The sequence below is a fragment of the Sinocyclocheilus grahami genome, unplaced genomic scaffold, assembly GCF_001515645.1.
Source record: "Sinocyclocheilus grahami isolate Dianchi unplaced genomic scaffold, SAMN03320097.WGS_v1.1 scaffold10.1, whole genome shotgun sequence".
Taxonomy (NCBI): domain Eukaryota; kingdom Metazoa; phylum Chordata; class Actinopteri; order Cypriniformes; family Cyprinidae; genus Sinocyclocheilus; species Sinocyclocheilus grahami.
The window spans coordinates 1,350,591-1,372,852 of record NW_015505189.1 but is presented as its reverse complement, the minus strand read 5'-3'; the positions used below and the strand labels follow the sequence as shown (position 1 = coordinate 1,372,852).

At 41.1% G+C, this 22,262-nt stretch overlaps 1 protein-coding gene and 1 long non-coding RNA gene across 3 annotated transcripts in view; one reads left to right on the top strand and one right to left on the bottom strand.

The window, feature by feature from the left end:
* Positions 1–13,968, bottom strand: part of LOC107593328 (rhombotin-1-like) — a 29,287-nt gene extending 15,319 nt beyond the window's left edge. For both annotated transcript variants that reach the window (XM_016283013.1, XM_016283021.1), the window contains exon 1: positions 13,346–13,968. In XM_016283013.1, coding sequence (XP_016138499.1) covers positions 13,346–13,367 — 22 coding nt within the window. In that variant the 5' untranslated portion in view covers positions 13,368–13,968. The remainder of the gene's footprint in view (positions 1–13,345) is intronic.
* Positions 13,969–14,776: 808 nt separating this feature from the next.
* LOC107593342 (uncharacterized) lies at positions 14,777–17,070 on the top strand. The gene is made up of 3 exons (XR_001610069.1): positions 14,777–14,854; positions 15,083–15,348; positions 16,932–17,070. It is a non-coding gene; the product is annotated as an uncharacterized lncRNA (long non-coding RNA).
* Positions 17,071–22,262: the final 5,192 nt, after the last annotated feature.

The window sequence follows — 22,262 nt, the reverse complement described above, 5'->3', positions numbered from 1 at the left end:
AAAAGTAGATGCGTTTTTTCCTTCAAGAGGCAACGTTTGCCTTGTCAAACATTTCTCCCAAACAAATAAAAGGGAGGGAAGAAAATCATTCGCTATTAGTAATTGGTGTGCACCCGGTCATCCGCCTCTTTTCCGCCCATCCACCCTTTAAAGACCTTATCTCACTCGAATATGTACGGATGCGTTTTTGCATTTGAAACTGTCAGACCATGTACTTTCCATTATAAAGATAGGATCTGGTTTCTATGTAGGCCTTCATTTCAAAGTTCCGTTTTTGTGGATATCAAAAAAAAAAAAATCAAATCAGGGTGGTACCCTTTTGATGCATTTAAGGTTTAGAGCAAGAGGGGGGGGGGAAAAAAAAAAAGTTAAGGAATCATTTTAAAGCATTACAGCACAATAATCATATCTTTGGGGGAGGGGGGGTGAAAAAAATGTGTTTGTCTTTGTAGTCTGATTTTTTCCCCCCCTCTAATGCATCTTCTAATAAGCACACAGTGGAAGCCAATGATGATGCAAAGTTTACTGTATGTAGGGTCACTGTTATTAGACCTGATCAATTAGCTGGACACCTCAGTGTGAGGCCTCTCTATGGGGGCGGGTGAAGGGGGCTGCAGGGGCATAAATGTGAGATCAGGAAGAGAGTGACCGTTTGGGCCGTGCTTTTGCCACATGATTTGCCATTTTAAAAAGGAATGCTCTAAGCTCTTAAAGAGACCGTTCACCCAAAAATTAATTCTGTCATCATTTAGTCACCCTAACCTGTATGACGTTTTTCTTTTGCAGAATATGAAAGCAGAAATTTCAAACACTTTTTCCTTGCAATTACAGTGGATGGGGACTGCAGCTTTCGAGCTTCAAATAGGACACAAAAGAGCCATAAGTGTCAAAAGTAATCCATATGACTTAAGGCATGCTTTATGTGAGAGACTAAAATATAACGTTTTAAAATTTAAGTCGCGAGTAGATAACAACCCACTGGAGGTTATCATTGAATAACTTGCACTGAATTATAAATAGGACACAAAAGAGCCATAAGTGTCAAAAGTAATCCATATGACTTAAGGCATGCTTTATGTGAGAAAGACTAAAATATAACGTTTTAAAATTTAAGTCGCGAGTAGATAACAACCCACTGGAGGTTATCATTGAATAACTTGCACTGAATTATAAAAAAATTAGCAAAAATTTCCAGCAAAACTATTGTTTGACTTACAAACTTTATATTTTCAAGTTTGAAAGTTTCAATTCTCATTCATTATAATTACATGGAAAAGACCAACATGTTTATGGCCACGTCATCAAATTCAGGCACACCACTAATTACAATATGCATGAATTTTAGACAAAATTCACTCTTACAAAAGTATCAACATGGCTTTGTACTTTATGAGGGTCTGAATATGAATCCCACAATGCCCTTAAACGAACCTCAACGGCATAAACCATATGCATGACCTCAAAACAACGGAGAAAGGGACCAATTTACAGGGACAAAGTGCTGGAGACTTGAACTACAGATGTATGAGGGATTACAGGCAGTCATCTGTCGCAAAGCTGTTGGCATGATTTTTCATGTATGACAACCTTTGGTTATGACAGCAGCAATGCATGCATGGAGCAGAAGGTTTCTCCAAAATATTAAATGCCAGAAGTGAACGAAAAGTGTCTGAACGGTTTTCAAATGGCAGGCAAGTTTGCGCGTACAGTACAAAGAATTTTAGTTAAAAGATGCAACATATCCTTTGCTTTTGGAATCAGACCTGTATTTAAGCTAATGTAAGATTAGAGATGCTCATTGGTTTAAGGTAGTACTCTGAAAAGAGGCAGGAGAGTGTGTATGGTGGTTGAGACAGATTGGACTAGAAGGCCACAGTGTGACAAATGAAAGCCGATCAAGCCATGGGAGGCTGTAGTCTTTGATTGAGCTGAGCCATTTGCCAGAAGGGAGTCTTGGGGGTGACAGGGATGGGAGACTTGATAAGCACTTGCGTCTTACCCCGACAGTGGGCAGATGCGGTCCTGAATCACACGTTTACTGGTTGAATGGATGGAGATGAGATTGTAGTTGAGGTGTTTGGAATGAAAAAGAACCAGATATGATGTGGTTTTAAATATCAGCCCAATATAATAAAGATTTTTTTTTAAGTTCACCTGACCCTGCTCAGAGAAGTAGAAGGGCATTTACATATGAAACTCTCTTGTATTCAAATACAGCTAGACTAAGTACAACATATGAGAACAAAGCTCTTAAAGGGATTGTTCACGCAAAAATGAAATTTATGCCATTTACTCACCTTCACGTCCAATCCGGTATGCTTTTTTTTTTTTTTTTTCTTTCTGTGGAACACAGAAGATATATTGAAAAAGTTTTGTTTTTGTCACTAATGTTGTCATTGTTGTTTTGGACTCCACTGACTTTCATTTGTATAGACAAAAACAAACATGTTTACCAAAACAAAAGACAACTTTTTTTCATTTTTTGGGGGTGAACTATCCCATTAATATTTTTTAAATCTGGTTAATTATATTTTAAATATGAACTATTTATTTAAAGGGGGATGAATTAAATAATGAGAGTGTCACGATTTTGAGAGGGGTTTGTCAGAAACTAAAGCACACAGCATGATAATTATTTTAATTAATCTAATGCCAGATCATTATGCCAAATAAGCATAACTACTATTTAAAATTAAGACTATTTTAAAACTACTGCATTGAACTTTATCATAAACCAAAGATTTGTGTAAGCTCTAGCGGTGCATAGGAGCCCATTGTGTGCATGTAAGCTGCGACCATGGCAATCTGGATTCAAATTTGTCAGCCAGCCACCATGGAGGTTAATGGAGAACTAAGGCAGATGTCCTGCTATTGTCTGCGTGAATCAGTTCCTTTCAATCAGTCCACATCATTACTGTAATTGAGCCTGTATACACTCAGTCTCCTTTACTGCCAAGACAAAACACATCTGGTAATAATGTCAGGTAGAATATGCCAGCTGAAACAGACAAATGAATAAAGAGCTTGATCCTAGCTGATAAGCCCAAAGCAGAGCAGTCTGAAACATATTGATTCATGTGTTTGGTGGACATCATGCAGCACAAAATAGGAAAATAGAATGTTCAGCTGTAGCTTGTGGGTAAATTAAGGTAAAGCAGTTGTGGATGCTCCGTGTATGAAATCAGGCCTGTCTTTGCTTGCTATCATGATGATATAATTAACACCCCAAAAAAGTTTGGAAGAGTAAATTTGACTGAAAGAAAGATGAAGGAAGAAAGAGGGAGAAAAACAAAACAAAAAAAAACCAAAAAAAAAAAGTGAGAGATCAGGGCTGGCACGACCAGTGCGGTTGGAACGAGGGTGCCATTCATTAATATGATGCACTTTCGCAAACTTTAGCAGCCTGCTGCCGCTAATAAGCCCCGGTGAAACGCAGCGGTGCTGCTCCTTCGCAGTGACCCTGGCACTGCCCGGGATAAGTGAGGGTTGTCTCCGGGAATAATTGCTCTTTTCACATGCTACAAGTGTCCTGACCCCTGCGGTCGGCAGCCACTTTCCCCGAGCATAATTACTTCTGATCCGGCCCAAATGAGGCAGTCGCATTAGGCCTGCAATAACATTGGCCCGGTTTCAAGCACAGCCGTGTGGGGAGACTGGGTAGAGCATGGCCTGGAAACAGGGGGTTTCTTTTCTCCAAGCCCTGGCGGTCATTTCCATCACGTCAGAGGTGCATTTCTTACACTTGCAGTCACTTCTAGGACCCAAGGCCTTCTCTCTCTCTCTCAGATGAGGAGATTGAGAGGCTTACTAAACACATTGTTAGCTCCTGGTGCCCTGCTAAAGCTTTGGCTAACAGATGCGATTCCAATTAACGGATAACTTCATTAGCTTGTCTGTGTGAGTGTTATTTTTTGCTTTACACTTTTCATTCTCCTATTAAATTTTAATTTATTCACATGGGGTTAATTAAAAGAAATGTATCAGAGAGATATGCAACAGCTATCTAATTAAATTCATTACTGCTTATTTTGGAGACATGCGAAAACTGGCAGGGTTATTGCAAGAGGCAAGTTGTTCCAACACTTTGGCACTCGCTGGCGTGGTGAGAAAACCGCTCTAGAAGGGGAGTTGTCGACAGACCAGAATCAGAAAAGCTTGTGCGAATGGAGAGGGAGAACACACCCGGCTCAGGGGTTAGAAGAGTTTTAGAGGAACAATCAGTCGCTCGATAGAGAAAGAATAGAGAGGTGTGTGACCTCACATCCAGTCAATCAAGTGTCACCCATCTGGAAGTTGTTCTCTACAGTAGGCCTGGAGTGCCCGTTTGTTTTAGGTCTTCATTTAGACGGAGCTCAGAGATGGCAGCCTCAACCCAATTTACTCCACCAGAAGGCATAATCTGTCAATATCCCCCACTGATGAATGACATATATATATATGAAATGTATGAACTCGATTCATTTTCCCCCTCTTTTCCCACAGATTGCATTTGCATCTGAATAAAGGAATAAATCCATCTATTCTCCATCCAGATCTTCAGACTTTGAGGAAAAAAAAAAAAAGGAAGACAATCTTATCTGCTACTTCATGACTCCTGGCAAGAATGTAACCATTAGCACCGTCAGAGCCTCTTTCCGCCATCCGTTGCACAATGATGCCCCAACACTTTTTAGCTAACATTAAAAATGCATTTGGCTAGGCATAAATGTAGGCCTTCTAAAGTTTGTCACTCCCAAGGTTAGGGAGTGATGTATGAAATCCCCCTCTCTCCGGCAATTACTACACATTTAGCGTTTCAAAAGATATGCCAGGAGACAGGTGCGCCATTCAGAACCATGCTGCAAGGTTGAAAATGGAGGAAACGCCATGCAGCACAACTCCATTTGGGCCCCGTTTAGAGCTGAATAATGCAAATCCACCACGGGGGGTATTTGTTAGGTGTGTGGGGCCTCTGTGTCACTCGAACACTCTCGGATGCCCATCTCCTTATGGGGTAAATAATGAAGCAGGGTTTATATTTCAACAATTACATTTCATTTTCCCAGGCTTTTTGGTTTACTGTACCAGCCTTAATCAGGTGAACATTCTGTGGCGTTATCATTGAGTATATTAGAAGTCATTTGACATGTAATTGCTACAGTTTCCCAGCCATGTGAACTTCAGGGCTTGTTTCAAGTCTAAATTTATATTTAGAAGATACTTATTCTTACTGCTAAACAATTACAATATTTCAAGTCTGAGTTTGTGTGTAATTGGTAAATTTAGTCCTTATTTTGGGGATGCCTCCATTAGGGAAAAAGCATACATAATGCTTATCAATGCACAAGGTTGGCAATTATTGCCAAAATGTATATGCATATATGCAATCATGTTTCTTGTCCGAAATATCTGCATATTTTAAGATATAGATTACTTTTCCATCCAGCTCCAAAAGTGATATTATGCATTAGATTTTACTATTCAAGTATTCCTTGAAGTACACTTTCTCTTTAAGAGTGCATGTCAGAGCTTATGTATTGATAACAGAGCTATATTGTGTGTAAAAATATTTTTTAAATCAATTAAGAATATTAAGAAATATTTGTCTTTCATGCTGTACATTATAATATTAGTAGAGATGCATACATTCACATGTAGCATAGAGTTTAAAAAAAAAAATGTTTATGTATAATATCAGCCATTTATTGCTTATTGGCCATAACATGAAAATAATTATTAGCTTGCTGTTATCGACCAGCATTTCAATCTTCCTCTCTGGATAAGTATAAGGTTTGGTTTAGTGTCTAGTTATTATAATTAGCTTTAAATAACACCTATGTCCTCATTTAAATGACAAGTTAACTTGAATGTATTCTAATCTCCATAGCAGTATTGAGAGAGCAATAACTGAATGACCACACCATCCAAGGTTATTGACGTTGCTGGAGAATTCAAGAGTTAAATCGAATGGCCGCTCCATTATAAGCTCCAACCGTGCATGGGAGACCGTTCCGTTTAAATGTGTCAAGAAAGGATAAAATCATCGGCTGGCAGATAGGGGGCTGGACAGCATTATTCAGCCTGTGCTCAGTTTCCAATTTCAATTAAAGCGGAGCAGAGTGGCCAAGCGCTTGGACCACAGCTGCCGCTCTAATGGATCAGAACCCTCACACTGAGCATTGATTTAATCAGCCTCACCAATACCGTGTCCTTCCCTTTTAAGGAACAATATAAGCTAACCGGCAATCACTGCCTTTAATTAGGTATTCAAGATTTGATTTATCGAAGGTCAGCCAATGAGTTGTGGAAGTTAGTATCTCATTAAGTGGACTGAGTTTCCATTTCCCAGCCTCCCTCCAGTGCTTTCTCTAACAGCATCCTCTTTTATATGTTGTGGCTTTTTTATTAAAAATAGGAATAGATTTTAATATCCATGTAATATTTGGATGGAATGTGTTTACACAGGCTATATTGGATTTCTCTCTACCAACTATTTTCTTAAGTACTTTACACAAGGTTTGTTATTATCGGTTTGTGGCATATATGGAAAGTTTATTGAGCTGGGGGGAGTTTTCATTATGTTGTCCCAACAGAAAAGAAAAACCCTCTGGCCTACATGTTTCCTATATTTATAACGGTGACCTAGTCAGCATTACAAATATTGATGAATAGAATCTCTAGATTTAAAAAGAAAAAAGGTATTATGATTACAATAACAAATGCTTTGGTTTGAACAGCAGAACTAATATAAAGATCAAGAGATGAGCATGAAGGTATAAAAATGGATTAAACATGTACTTGGCTACCTAAAATACATACAATATACTACCATTCAAACGTTTTTTAAAAATACTTGTTGTCCCAACAGAAAAGAAAAACCCTCTGGCCTACATGTTTCCTATATTTATAACGGTGACCTAGTCAGCATTACAAATATTGATGAATAGAATCTCTAGATTTAAAAAGAAAAAAGGTATTATGATTACAATAACAAATGCTTTGGTTTGAACAGCAGAACTAATATAAAGATCAAGAGATGAGCATGAAGGTATAAAAATGGATTAAACATGTACTTGGCTACCTAAAATACATACAATATACTACCATTCAAACGTTTTTAAAAAATATTCATTCAGCATGTTTTCCACATTAATAAAACCGTTACGAGAGTACCAAATCTGCATATTAGAATGATTTGTGAAGGATCATGTGACTGATGGCTGCTAAATATTGCCATCACAGGAATAAATTACATTAAAATGGAAAACCGTAATATTGTTACTCGAATAAATGCAGCCTTGGTGAATGAGACCTTTCAAAAACAATAAAATCGCTCCAGGAATGACAAGTTGAATATTGAACAGTGCATCATTACTTATTTCAGAATTCATCTCACTTCACTCCACCATTCAGTAATCTTCATTCAACAGCTCCATTGCAAAACACAGATGCACATCAGCTATAATGAGGACTACAACTTCTACAGCTCTTTGTGACATGCTGCGTGCGTGCATTCAAACATGTTATAAACATGGTAAATAAATTCTGCATATGCAAACCAATTGCACACAGACATATACATGCACGCTCATGCACAGAGTAAACATGTACCCGCACAGGTGTGCACACATACCAATGTACCTACAAAACACACCATTCAAAAACCAACACAAGGGTTATCAGTGTCTGCCTGCAATTCTCCAGTAAATGCACTGTGAATATGTATCCAGGGAGCATTTCAGGAGGGATTAAAAAAGGCCTTCCGACTAATAGGCATAATGGAAGATCAATGTATAACAAGATGGAAACTCGCATGCATAAACAGACCCTGTTACAATTATGCCACAGGATTCTATTTCTACATTAATCATTCATAACTGCATAATACTTCCTCAAACATTCACAATGCAGCAAGGCTTTTCCCTTTGTGCCAAAACACCTTTCACAACCCATGTCTGGCTTTTTTTTTCATCATATTTGAGTATAAAGACATCAAGGCGAGGTGTGTGATATTTTTATTTTTTTATAATGGCAACACTGATGAATGGCTGTGATACCTTGAGCTGCACTTTCTAACTTCATTAGAGTCAAATGTGGATATCAGTGTAGGTATCATTAGGAAAGCTTTTATCAAGTTACAGAATGTAATAAGGTTAATGAGGGGTTTATAAAAGTGTCTCTGGTGGACAGAAAGAGCAGGCAGGGAGGACGAGACCTTAAGCAAAGTATGCTAGTCATTTATTTCATTAGCATGGCCACCTGTACTTTTTTTTGAAAGACTGAACCTTTTAAAACAAGGTCATACCAAAAAGTAACATTCCAAAGTGCAGCAGCAGAACTTGGTCGTGAAATTGCATGCATGTGAGCTGTTGGTCATCCCTCCATTATAGTGCTATAGGTCGCAGACAGTGGTAAAGTAAAATTCCTAGAGCTTCACAGGACAACTGGCGCACAAGACAAAAGATGAAGGGAGGAGGGGGGGAAATATACAAATAAATAAAGGAATGGAAGAGGCACCGATGAAATGGAGCCAAGTGTGACGACTTGCTGTAAGAGAAGTCGAGTGAGTGTGTGTGTGTGCGCTCGCACGCGAGTGAGAGAAAAACTGATCGCACACAAATGCAATAGACGAAGCAACTCACCCTTGCAGCGAGACGTGCTAGCGAGAGGTGCTGCGACAAGGTGACATGAGGGAATAACATGTGGTCTAAAGACCAAAGGAGAGTAAATTAAAAACCACCTAGTGTAAAATCATCAATATGTAGCTGTATATCCCTCTTTCAGCAGAACATATGTACTATTACTTGGAGGATGTCCACTGGGAGAAGCTACTATTGTAGAGAATTCCAGAGCAGAAACAAATTTGAAATGAGAAAGACAGACATTTGTACAGACATTGTAGCAAAAGTGGAATTACACATTTTTCCTTTTCAAGATGAAGCTAAATTTGGCTCCACCTGATTTGAGTAAACCTCATACTACATACACTAGACTTGGATATTGTTTTCTGCACCTCTCTTGCTCATGTTCCTTTTTTTACTGAACGCTGCACCTGTCTGCATTCGTCTCAGGACTCAAGGTGAAAGATAAGGTTGCTCCGAGACATTTTAAAAGGTAGCCTAAAAATGACGATTCATCTCGCTGGCAGCATGTCTGAAGATGTTATAAAAGGTTTTCGGTGTTCCAAATGCTTCATTTGCATCATATACAGGTGCATCTTACCTTTAACGCTCTTCTATCTCTCTCTAGAACCTTCGTTTTTATTTGGGTGCCCTTTGAGTTGTGGTAAAATGATGGGAAATAATATACATCTGCAGTCACTGATGTGAGAAAGCACAAGTTTGATAGTGATCAAGTGACTTGGGATAGATAATTAGACGGGCTAAACCAACACGGGGAAGAAACCACAACAAACAGTCCACAGGGGTGTTACATTACTCCCCCCCCCTCCCGGAACGTGCATCCTCGCACCGTAGAAACAGAGGGAGGGGGGGGAGGGGGACAAGGCAGTGGATGTGAGATGGTGACAGGGGAAGGCAAAGGGCTGGCAGGCAGAGCAGACAGGTGGAAGTTTCGGGGGAGGACGGACTTCCAGGAGGGGGGGGGGGTGGGGGGAGGGGGGGGGGGGGGGGGGGGGGGGGGGGGTCCACCCATAAAATTTGGTCATGTGTCCTCAGGATTTAAGCGACAACCCCACATGTAATTACAGTAAAATTGTACAGCCAGTGCTCCAATTTTGTACTGTTGAAAGGGATACATCACCTTGTAATGTTTAACATTTCAACCTCATCAGAATGTCAGACCATCATGCATTCAAAACCATCAAAAAAATAAATAAATAAATAAAAAATAAAATAAAGACCACACAGCAATGACGGATCTCTATGTTGAGGACACATCAGTTGCAGATATATTGAACTGTAATTGCATCAGGAGGAAATGTTTATAAAGTAGGATTTTCTTCAGGCTGAAGCAATATAAGTGGCAGGAACACAAGCATTAGGCCCCAAATCCAGGCGCAATATTGCGAGAGACCCAGGGCGAGAGAAACATTGTAATTTCAATATTTGAAATTGGCAAGTTTAATTTGGAGTAAGAACAAGCCAATAAGCTGAGAAAATAGCAAATACAAGAGAGAAAATTACCTTGCAGGATGGAAAAAAAGTGAAAAGACTTCTGAAGCAATATAAGTGGCAGGAACACAAGCATTAGGCCCCGAATCCAGGCGCAATATTGCGAGAGACCCAGGGCGAGAGAAACATTGTAATTTCAATATTTGAAATTGGCAAGTTTAATTTGGAGTAAGAACAAGCCAATAAGCTGAGAAAATAGCAAATACAAGAGAGAATTACCTTGCAGGATGGAAAAAAAGTGAAAAGACTTAAGGAATGTATAAAAGTAATCTCCAAGTGGAAATTAGAAATCAACCCACAGAAAGGGGAATAACAGAAAAGAAATTACTGTCCACTCTCTAAATCAATATAAAATTGCTACAAGACCGAATTACCATGGTAACTCAAGTAAAGAATGAAGCAATTGCGTATTATTTCAAAATAAAAACTGGTGCCTGAAGCCCTGAGTTTTATTACAGCAGCAGACAGATCAGGGGTCTAGTATTCATTTGAAACATTGCATTTCAAAATACACACACTAGGAACGAACGGATTTCATTGGTTCACAGTTCTCGTAAATTAAACTGGGAACGGTAACTAAGAATTTATCATCAAGATGAAGAATAGAAGGGTGTTCTTTTCTCTTCTCCATGTTCTTAGGGAGCCCAGCGAAGTGAATGATCAATCCTAAACAAGTCCACAATGAGGACCCAATTATTTCTCCCAATCCAGATAGTTTTAAATACCTTGAAGGGAAAGAAAATGGCTGAATAGCATATTTCTCCAGAGAGAACTCAAAGTCAACCGAGAGCGTCTTTTATTTAAAAGGTAGTCATGAAAAGGAGTTGTGCTTGTTCTGTACCTTAACACAATTCCCCACTCTCTCAGAATCGTGGTAAGAAAGTACAAGAGCAAGTAACACCGTGTCTACACCAGATGCGAGCGGCACGGCAAAATACAATAGAACCTATTATGCCGTCTACACTGGATGCGGCGCGGCGCAACACGACAAATCCCCGACAGTAAACTGATGCCAAGTTCCATTTATGATGTACTGACAAATTTCAAATGATTTTCAACGGTCGCTTTGTCTCCAGTGTAGACAGACTTTAGCGGTTGCGGCGCGACACGACAACTGTAGACACGGTGTAATGTATGGTGTGGTTGCCTGAAAGCAGTACAGCAAGGATCAAATACAGTGCAAGGACCACTGATGACAAAGCCTGCAAACCTGAAAGGGTTGATAATTTGGGAAGCCTGTGTAATAGTAGTACAATAGCAAGGGCATGCAAAACTACGACAAGCCCTACATCGCTCTACTTTCAATCTCCAGTGCTTAGTACATCATAGCATAGTAAAGAGATATGAATGACCCAATATTTCACATAGAAAAACGTACATATTTTAAGACTACCTAATAGAGCTTCCTAGCAGCTCAGGGTGAATTTTAGGTCAGAAAACGGAAGCAAGCTTAGTGTGTAGTAAAAATAGTGAAAACTAGTTTGTATCCTACTTTCCTGAGGATTTTGGATAGTAGGTAACAGGATAATTCTTCTATTGCAGGATGCAGTTATTTCAGAGTTACAAGGAGACCATTTGAAAGTTCAGTTATGGAAACCAAATACAGCATCGACACTGGCATCTATAATTTTCTGAATCGTTACAAAACCGCATTATAAAACGATTTGCTTGAAGGACACAAAATGTATCAGCAAGTTTATAAGTACCGATGATCTATTCATGTTTGCATACACAGAGGTGTATGGATGATGGGAGCGAACATGGTCCGTGTACCATGTGCACAAGGTTATGTTTTTTTCACAAAGCTCAGTTCAATTCATCTTATTCACTACCTTCCCTCACTTTGAATTCAGTACAAGATGTACCGAACTTTGAGGATATTTGACCTCAACTGATATATTGTCAGACTATAGCCTTTTATTACAGTCAGACCTATCTGAACATAGCCTGTGCTGGGGGGGGGGGAGAGAGAGAGAGAGAATCCAAGCTGCTTTCCCATCCCTGCCAAAATGCCAGCGCAGTTGGTCGGCACCAGCAAGCAAAGGGTGAAGCTTTTAGGCAATGAGCAGCAGGTGATCTAAGCTTTTCTGTAAGTCCTAATGCTCCTAAAAGCCACTCTCCCTGCTTCTGTAATTGGGCATCAGTAGTTAATGTAGTATTGACTGCATTACATGCTCCTGTGCATCCTCTCCTACTAATGCCATCTGCATCACCTTGTACATTTACCATATTGCTTAGCCAATAGCTGTTAAAAGCAATCTGAATCATATGGATAACTTTTAGCAAGATGGACATCCAAAGGAGACAATTTACAGTTGAGTTAATCTGGGTACATTAGCGCAACATGGATTGAGCGAGACAGACCAATTTGTTTCTATGGCAATCCCTTTATTGGTTTTTAGATGGGTTAGTGAAAGGATGGTTGGCTCAAAGAGATATGAAATATCCATTTTCAAACATAAATATGGGTCTGAAATGCAAGCCATTACTTTAGAGGGGAAAGGGCCCCTGGCTAAAACTAAATGTGTGTGTGATGACAATAGTCTTTGAAAGACGACAAAGGCATTTTTAGGTCAAAGACACTTTGTAGGGATTTGCTTTTCTAAACGCTGTTAAAGAAACGTATCAAAGTACAAAAACGGGATTCAGCTTCAGCAAAAACTTGGAAAAAAAAAAGAAAAAAACCCAAAAAAAGTTTATAAACGGTTTCCATAGGAACCAGCGTGCAGTGTAAATACAAAGACGTGCATTGTACGTATGCCTATAAAACACAGAAATGTTACACTGCTATCAAATAGGTGATCTAAATGTTCTCGTTTAGACCTATCAGTAAAGGTTAAGCTTCCAATGCTCTCGATGCTGATAAAACATCTCCCCGTAACTTCACAGATTTGCACGAGCGCTAACTGATACTGCGGGGAATAGCGACGTAGGTTCAGCTCGGTCTACGTCTTTTAAACAGATAATAACATTTCATTCACGGGGACAGTCGGAGAAGTACGCCGTACTCCGCATGTCTCTCCCGACTAGAAGTCTTTTAGAGTAGCGTACGCGCTTTCTTCCTCATGTAAACCTGACGAACGAACGTGTCCGTCTGATGTAACAAACGAACTGGAGCATGGAAGTGCCGTTTGGGGGGAAATGAACGCTAAATGCTGCATTTCCTCTCTGTCCCGCGTTCTTCATAGTCGTAAGGAGCAAATGAATGCACTAACAATCATCCGTACACTTACCCTCTTCCTTGTCTAACACCATCGTCCTGAGGAGCGAGGAGTCCGGCTCCAGGCGATCCGCTCTCGGCTCCAGCACACTTCTGCGCGCGCCGCTCGCGTCTCTGAGAAGAAATTGCTTTGCAACAACAAAAATAATAATCGTCCGCGTTGCTGCCGCAAGGTTTAATTACACAGGCTCGTCTGTGTGGGTTTCCGCTGTTCAGAGACGGAAAGCCATGTAGAGAAACATACGTGTGTCTGTTATTCTATTGCTTAATGTTTCTCGGAGATTATACCCAGCGATGTCCCCTCAGTTGTATTCGCGTACGCAGCGCGTCAGTAATATCCACGCTTGCAATTAACGATGTCTAAAACTAAAGTGAGACGCCACGGTGCATTCCATGCGAAAATGAAACGACTACACCAACTCGAATCTAATTTAAACACCCGTTTAATTTGAGCTGCTGCGAAGATGCTATTCTCGGAGTAGAAACGTGTTCCTCCCAGTTCTCATTTGCTCCGAAACTGTAACTATATTCAAGAAATCCAATTCTGAGGCTGACAACTCCTAACAGCATGCTCACGCTGCCTTTCTCACCCAATTTATGCGCTCTGCGCGCTCCTGCTACTGAACAAATGCGCGCGCTTCCCAGAGAGCCACGGATCCCCCTGTTAATTAAATCAATTCATTATGCTCAGATCTGATTAGCAGCCCTTCCCCCCTCTTTGAATCAATTATTCAATACACAAACATAATTGCTTGTGCCAGAGGTGTAGTGAGTGAGTGAGTGAGTGAGTGAGTGAGTGAGTGAGTGAGTGAGTGAGTGAGTGAGTGAGTGAGTGAGTGAGTGAGTGAGTGAGTGAGTGAGTGAGTGTGTGTGTGTGTGTGTGAGTGAGTGAGTGAGTGAGTGTGTGAGTGTGTGAGTGAGAGTGTGAGTGTGAGTGTTTATGTGAAGTGCTCACAGGGGGATGTGTGTGTACATGTGTTCTGTGATAGTGACGTGTGTTATAATTAGAGAAAAGAGGGTTTGAGCTTTTAAAAGCGTTTTTGAATAGTTTTCATGATCTAATTTCTTCACATTCTTCATTCTCACTGTTTATAATATTTCCACTGGATACGTGAGATGATCGGCTAGAAGACTTCACTTTCCATATTCAGATAAACAGTCATTTTGAGAGCAACAACACAACAGATGGGCTGTTTTTTGATTAGCGGTGAGATAGGAGACTGCATGTGGCTCTGGTAATATAATTGTTAGCTGTTACTTTGCTGATAAAAGTGTTACTGTTTCATGGTGGGCAATTGGTGGGGTTTCACCTGCCCTGCGGAGACGCTTAACCAATGAAGTCAGAGATCCACCTGAGATTAACCATTAGGCGAGATGCAGAGAGTACAAGTGGCTCTGTTTGCTAGCAAGTGGTCTGGCATACTAGTTTTTCCTTTACTTTTATTGCACATCCCTGATCCTGTCGAGGTAGAGATGAAAATGTGCCTTGTCTAATGTCTTTGAGATCTGGATCTCCTTGAAGGTGATGAATAGACCTACAGTAAATTATGAAATCGTAAATCATATCTGCTCATAAGACATTAGGGTGAAAATCTTCTATGCCCCCTAGACATTCATTCGTAGTTTAATTTAAACTATAGGCTGTAGCAATCTTAGCAGATTGGGACATTGCCCTGCCCCTAAAATCCATTGTTTGAGCCTTTGCTCTCTGCCTCTTCTGCCTGACATGTCTGACTTTTCATTTCTGCAGTGTGATAGATGGATGACTTTTGACCACAAGTGTATGTCTGCTGACCTCTTGCAGAAGTGAATGACACCTAATTAATCCAATCACAACAAACTGAGGGAACAAGGAAAGCGTGGCCCTAGTTGTTGAATGCTGAGGTACAAAAGGCCTCCTGACAGTTAAATGACGAAACAATACCATGGCCGATCTCTTAAGTGTTTTAAAAAGAGAAGCCATATGCTGTTAAGACACTTCTTTCACAAAAAGAGAAGGATTCATCTGATTATTAGGTATGAACACATTATGTTTATATATTTTAAGGGTAATTTTTGACTGACAGATAAGCCAACATTATTAGAAAACATCAGGTTGTGATATTCCAGTTTGTTATGAAGCCTGCTAGGAATTACTTTCGCCAGTGCAGTGACATGTATCATGCTTCTCTTCTGTACTGATGGTTAGTGATGGAGCGATCCATTGTTTCTTTATTATTAGGAGGCCTAGAGTGCATCCCTTTTCTAAGGCATGTTGCATTCGGGGTCAGTTGCAACTGGAAACCGTCCTGGAGTGTGGGCCTTGTGTGCAGAGTTAATTAAAATTAATTTCTGATTGGGAATTAAGCAGGTCCATCTATTTACTGCTAGGGCTCACGTACAGCCAGTTCAAAAACACAGCACAGTAATTAACCCTACCTAATCAGATAGCATAGAGCCGAGTTGGGTTCCCATTTATCCTGGGGCAAACAATCAGTGGATGGTGGAGTCAGGGAGAGGTTGAACACGAGCCTCCCCTATATTTCATAATGGTTAAGCTGATTATAAACCAATATCAGACATGGTACTTTTCTCTAACTGCGTTCAATGGAAGGTCCTGCTAGGAGGAAAGGCTCCGAGAGGCCTGTTGTGATGATATCTGGATAAATGAGATAAATGATGCACATGATAGATGGTGCTTGCTTACATTGTCTTAAATGAATTCAAATACCAGTTGAAAGTTGTCCTTCATTTGATGGGCAGTACTCAAGATGTTTTCTTTCATGTGTGAGACTGATGCTTAATCACAGATAATTATCTTAGAATTTTAATTGGTTTCCCAGGATGTTTTTTTTTTTTGCTTTTTGAGCACATCCTCTGTGTTCTTTCATTGAGTTCAGTTCAGATCTTAATTTTGTACTGTATAATGGATGCAGTAAGATTTTAACATTAGAATGCAGTATTTTAATGTTCCACAGGACATATTAGGTTTAATCAGTGGACAATAGTTGTTTGCTTACCATTCTGACATCAGCCCCTCCTAGTGGCTGCATAATGCATGTTCACTTTTAAGTGAACCAGAAAGAGCCTTTTCAGCTCTCCTTTCGGTAACAAGAACGTATTCCATATAATCCAAGAAACTGCCTATGACCTTAGAGAGCCTTACCACTTGAATATGCTCAACTGTTTGTACGAAACAGCAATTTGCAGTCCACCTACTCATTCCAAATGGGACTAGTCAAAAATAGCTTAGGTGTCATTTGGGGGCAAAGAATCCTCTCCCCAAACATTTAATCCAACTTTAATCCCAGTCATTAAGAATTAGACATGCAGAGCTGTCCGGTCGTGCTTCTAAATTACAATCAAACGGTTACCAATTACACAAATTATTGATGGTAGATTCTCTTTTCAACTGCAAATTAAGGCTATTAAGAAAGGCTCCTTTTTAATGCAAAAGTGACTAATTAACCAACGGATGGGAAATCTGCAGCCCAGATATCAAAAAAGTGCTCGGCGCACATTGCAGAAACACAAGGGAACCAATTAGTTTAATTATCAAAACAGCTAATTAAAATTGCACAGTTCCTAATTAGTTCTTTGCTTTTGCCTCTAATTGACAGTATGGAGATAAATGGGCTGCCGATGAAAACAGAGAGAGGGAGAGAGAGAGAAAAGGGGAGAGGAGAAAAACAGGAGAAACTTCTGCAGAATATTTATGCTGACTTTATCTCCGTCTGTGTGGCAGCCCTTGAAAGTGGAAAATTAATGACCTTAATTCCCAAACTGTTTTCCCTCTAACGGCTCTCCCCTCCATGCTCCCAGTACACTCGCCTCTGTATGGGGTTTGCCACCCTGCCAACTACTGAAATTGGGGAAAAAGGAGGACTTGGGGGTGGGAAAGAGCCACCAATTCTCCTCCTAATGTGACAGCTCGCACCTAACAATAGAGCAAGATGAAAGAGTGGAGCAGATGTAACCACTGGGAGCGTTGCATCATGGGACTGCAACTTTGTCATACTTTTTTAAAGGGCTTCTGCCATCTTTTCCGAGTGATAATTTGTCCCATAAAAAGAGAAGTCTGCTGGGACACAGATAAAAGACATTTGATGGAGGAAAATGTGCTTTTATTGAATGTTCAAATGCTAGATGAATAATTGCTCTCCTTTATTTTCAGATTAATTTTCCCATGGAGTGACCCATGTGAGCGGTGCGCCTGCATTGCTGTGTTTTATAGGAAAGGCTCCCTGTCACTGGTAGCATCTCTTTAAAGGTAGTTAAAGCTAAAAAGCAATGATGGATCCCGCTACATTATATAGTTTCCCGGGCAATCTTGAATGACAGCCATTTGATTTTGAAGACAGTGATTTGAGTGAGCCAAACACACTAGTCCCATGCTCTAGTAATGCTCGGACCTGACTGGCTGTAATCCCGCCTATATGCCCTCACATGTCACAGTCGCAACAACCCCCTTCACATTAGGAGATAAGCATCTACTAATCAGTTTACTCAGGGGCCTGTGTTAAAATGTAAATTACATTAATGCTCAAATTATGCATTATGGTAGTCAGTGATGCCTGGCCCATAGCCTGCATAATGTTCCCATCATTTGGATACAATCTTTTTAGGTTTGTTGTTAATGCACACTGATTTGCCCTGGTCTGGTCAGCATCAAGTGTGATACATCAGTCGGCTAGTGTGTGGGACATCATAAGAGAGTCGCCATTTCTGAATTAGCAAGAGAGGAGCTTTTTAGAGGAGCTGCTCTAAAAGGTTAGATAATAGCATCTTGGTTTCTTTTGCCTAGCACTCACCCATGGAGAAAGACATTTCTGCTCTTTGCATTAATATTTTGGTGCAGGCGGTTGGAAAATTGCATAGGTATTAATTTACTTGTAATCCCAGTGAGTCAAAGTGGATTGCCTGAAGAGCTTTTAGGAACAACATTCGAAATGTGATTTATCTGTCCTCTTCTAGGCCATTTCGAAATTGCACCCTGAAGAGACCCTCGTGTTGCAGAAGCTCTTTCTGCCCAGAGGAACCTGCTGCCCATGACTAACAAAGACGCACGTTCTTGGCTAATTGATTGTCTTCTGTTTTATTTATGGAAAGGCGGTAATTAGTGGCCAGCATAATGTGCGCCCTTCATTAGCGCACGGGTACCACTATGGATTTTTCTGCTTTGTTTTAGATGCACACACCATTGGGAGCAAACAAAAGACGAGAATTTATTAGCACAGGTTCTTGTAGATATCCCTGAAAAGTCGGTGTGCCTTTAAGGGAGAGCGCAAGGCCTGTAAAACTTCTGTTGGCGCTTGCTCAGTGATTCCATTCGCGAGACCGAATACGTTAAGGAAAAAACGGTATAAATTTAATTTGAATTGTTTTGTACACACGCCAGTGAAAAGGAACTGATTGGACACAGTTCACAGACAGTATATTAATATGTTATTTTCATATGTTAATTGGTTTGCATAATCTTTCCCCGTGCCTGGTTTCAGAGTACCTGGCACCGAGAACGGGCCTAGAGAGAAAAAGGATGACTCCAATTTACATAAAATCAGACTCTCCGAATATTAAATAATAATGCGTCTGCAAGCCGAAGGTGTGTTCAGTTAGCAGAAAGCACATTTCTATAATTTATACGCCAGCTGTTTCAGTGCTTTTGAGTCCATTTGCCTCCCTGCCTGCATTTAATGAAATCTTGTTACTGGAGAATTGACTGGAGCTGAATTGAGATTTTAATCCCATTGACGTTGCGGCATGGAAATGCACACTGGTGGGAACTTTTAATGGAGGATCTTGTAATCAGAAGACACTAGTATTCAGATCCCTTACAATAATGAATCTCATGAAATGCTCTGGGCCGGCCCGTGCGCGAGGGCTCAAATTTCAAGGTTTTTGACCATCCCCATTTGAGACATTCCATGGGGAGTGTGTGATTACTCAAGTTTAGCAGTTTATTGCCTCATCTTTCAATAGCCACTGAAGCACAAAATTCTCATCTAGGTTACTCCTTTTTTTCTTCCTTTACTTGAAGAGCAGGCCAATATAGACGGCAGAACAGCTGGTGACATCTAAGAGAAGCACCATGTGGATTGCTATTGTGATGAACGCTTTTGTTGTCCAAATTATATTCGCATTATCATCATCAGTCTGTGTGGACATATTCTACATAATTATTATGCGGCCCTCCGAATTACTCAATTGATTAGTCATTTGCAGCATTCAGTGGTCAGATGTTCTTAACGCAAAGCTGTACATCAGATGAGTGTTCTGATATACAGCGTTGCAGGGGCGTAGATTACGCGAGGGACGTGTCCCCCCCAATTTTAATATCACGTAAATTCATCCCCCGCACTTTTTCAGGCAAGTGTGTTCGCATAGAGGTTTTCAAGAGCCAGTGTGAATAAATATAGATTTAAATTCAAAGTGACAAGCAGGGCAGGACTTATGGGGCCCGGGGCCCCTGGGCTTGAGGTTATGTTTGAGCCCCATACCTATACTACAAATGCCCTCAACTATAACATTATTATAACACAAAATACACAAAAATTCAAATATGCTTTCAGGTTCATATACTGTATACAATTAATAGACAACAAGTCTAGCCTAGTCAAAGTTTAGATGTAATATTAAATAGTCATAATACAATAAACAGGATGTGATCTCAGTTGAGAGATCAAAACCCTGAAATAACACTGAGCAGAAAAAAAACAAAGAGATGTATTATTATGAAAATGTATTGTCATATGTGTCTTTTTATGTCAGATTCTTAAATTTAATAAATTCAATTTGAATAAAAAAACATGTTGGCTATTAACAATAAAATTAAATCACTATAAACAAAATCCATAGATGGATTTTGCACAAGTTTTGTTAAGTTTAAATACATTTTAATGTAGAAATATTAAATGATTGCAAAAATGAAATAATTAGCTACTTTTTAAAAATATGAAACTACAACCGCCAGTAGGTTGCAGCAAGTGACTGTCTTAATGAGTGAGTTGAATCCATAAATCAACCGATTTGTTTAAAATGCTAATTCATTTAACTTAGCAAACGCCTGTACTTATAGCCTGTTTGAACCATTTACTGGTCCGTGTAATGCTGAGAGACAAAACACTGTGCATTGATGGGGCAAAACCGAATTTTGTGTCTGTTTATTGTTCATTTGCCATCATGCAGATATTCGGAAAAACAGGACTTGTGTGATAGGCCAACTCCTATATCGTAGGCATTCACTCATTAAATGCAGGGTTCGTTCAACCAATAAATTTCAATGACTTTTAAGGCGATATTCATGACCTAATGCTCCATTATTTTACACAAATGTTTAGATTTATCATAGCATATGCTAAAATAATGATTATTAATGCTATTTGTATGCTTTCTAATAAGCACAGGCTGCGACTGTGCCAGCCGTTACTTCATGCAGAGAACATAACTTAGGTGTCGGGTCTCGGGTCTGATCACCTGTCTCTTGTTGTCTCTGTGTTTGTGTGTTGCGCGTGGCTTGTTTTGACAGCTCGCCACGTGAGCATGTCAGCAGGATCGTTGTCCCCGCCCTCCTTGTTTCACACCTGGTTCTGGTCATCTCATTAGCTTCCCCTTATAGCTCCTCGTGTTTCTCTGTATGTTGTCAGTTTGTTGTGATTATTCCCTTGCTCTGACTGTCCGTGGATTATCGCTCACCAGTTCTGTCTTGTCTAGTCCAGGCTCCAGTGCTCGTAGCAGTCTGTTTATGTGTCCCGCACCTCTCTGTGCGTTCAGGAACCGTGGGCTACCTCCGGCATCCGCCTACCCTGGGACTCCGCGGTCTCGTTGTTGGGCTTCTCAGCCTCTCGCTCGGATTAGCGAGCTGCCCCTCCGGCTCCGTCTCCTCTGCCGCGGTTGCAGCTTGTTCCAGCCACTGCTCCCCACCCATTGGTGTGGTTGGGGTTTCCAGGACCGCATGAACTGTCCGCGAAGGCGCTTATTGCCCGCGGTGATAATCTCTGCACAATAAAGCACCTGTTGAACCCGAACCTGAATCCAGCCTCGTTGACCGTAACAGAACAAACTGACCAAGATGGATTCAGCGGGATCGGATCTGCTTCGGTCTGCTCTCGTGCAACAGGGAGTTTTGCTGGGGCAGCACGCCACCCAGCTCAACACCACAGCGCAAGAGGTGGGCGCGCTAAATGCCCGAGTCGCGGAGCTCCTCACGCGCGTCGATGATCTTCAGCGGGAGGCGGCTAACCGGGGTCCCGTCCTCCGCGCTGGTATTCTGTTGGACCCCGAGCCTCATGCCAACAATCCTCTAATAAAGCACCTGTTGAACCCGAACCTGAATCCAGCCTCGTTGACCGTAACAGAACAAACTGACCAAGATGGATTCAGCGGGATCGGATCCGCTTCGGTCTACTTCGGCAGCACGCCACCCAGCTCAACACCACAGCGCAAGAGGTGGGCGCACTAAATGCCCGAGTCGCGGAGCTCCTCACGCGCGTCAATGATCTTCAGCTGGAGGTGGCTAACCGGGGTCCCGCCTTCCGCGCTGGTATTCCGTTGGACCCCGAGCCTCATGCCAACAATCCTCCGGTGTATGATGGCGATCCGAATGCCTGCCAAGCCTTTCTCTCCCAGTGCTCGCTGGTGTTCTCACTGCAGCCTCGACGTTACGCCACAGAGGAGGCTAAGGTGGCATACATCCTCACTCTCCTCTCGGGTCGCGCCCGCGAATGGGGAATCGCCGTATGAAGATCGCGGGCTCCCTGCTGTGCTACTTTTGCGGATTTTCGCCAGGAGATGAGGCGGCGGCTCAGCTGTCTCAGTTGTCGCAGAGGAGATGCTCAGTCACCGACTATGCCATACAATTTCAGACTCCAGCGGCGGCTTGCGGCTGGAATGAGGGTGCACTATGCGCGCGATTTCTCGAGGGACTGGATGAGGTAATCGCTGACGAATTAGCG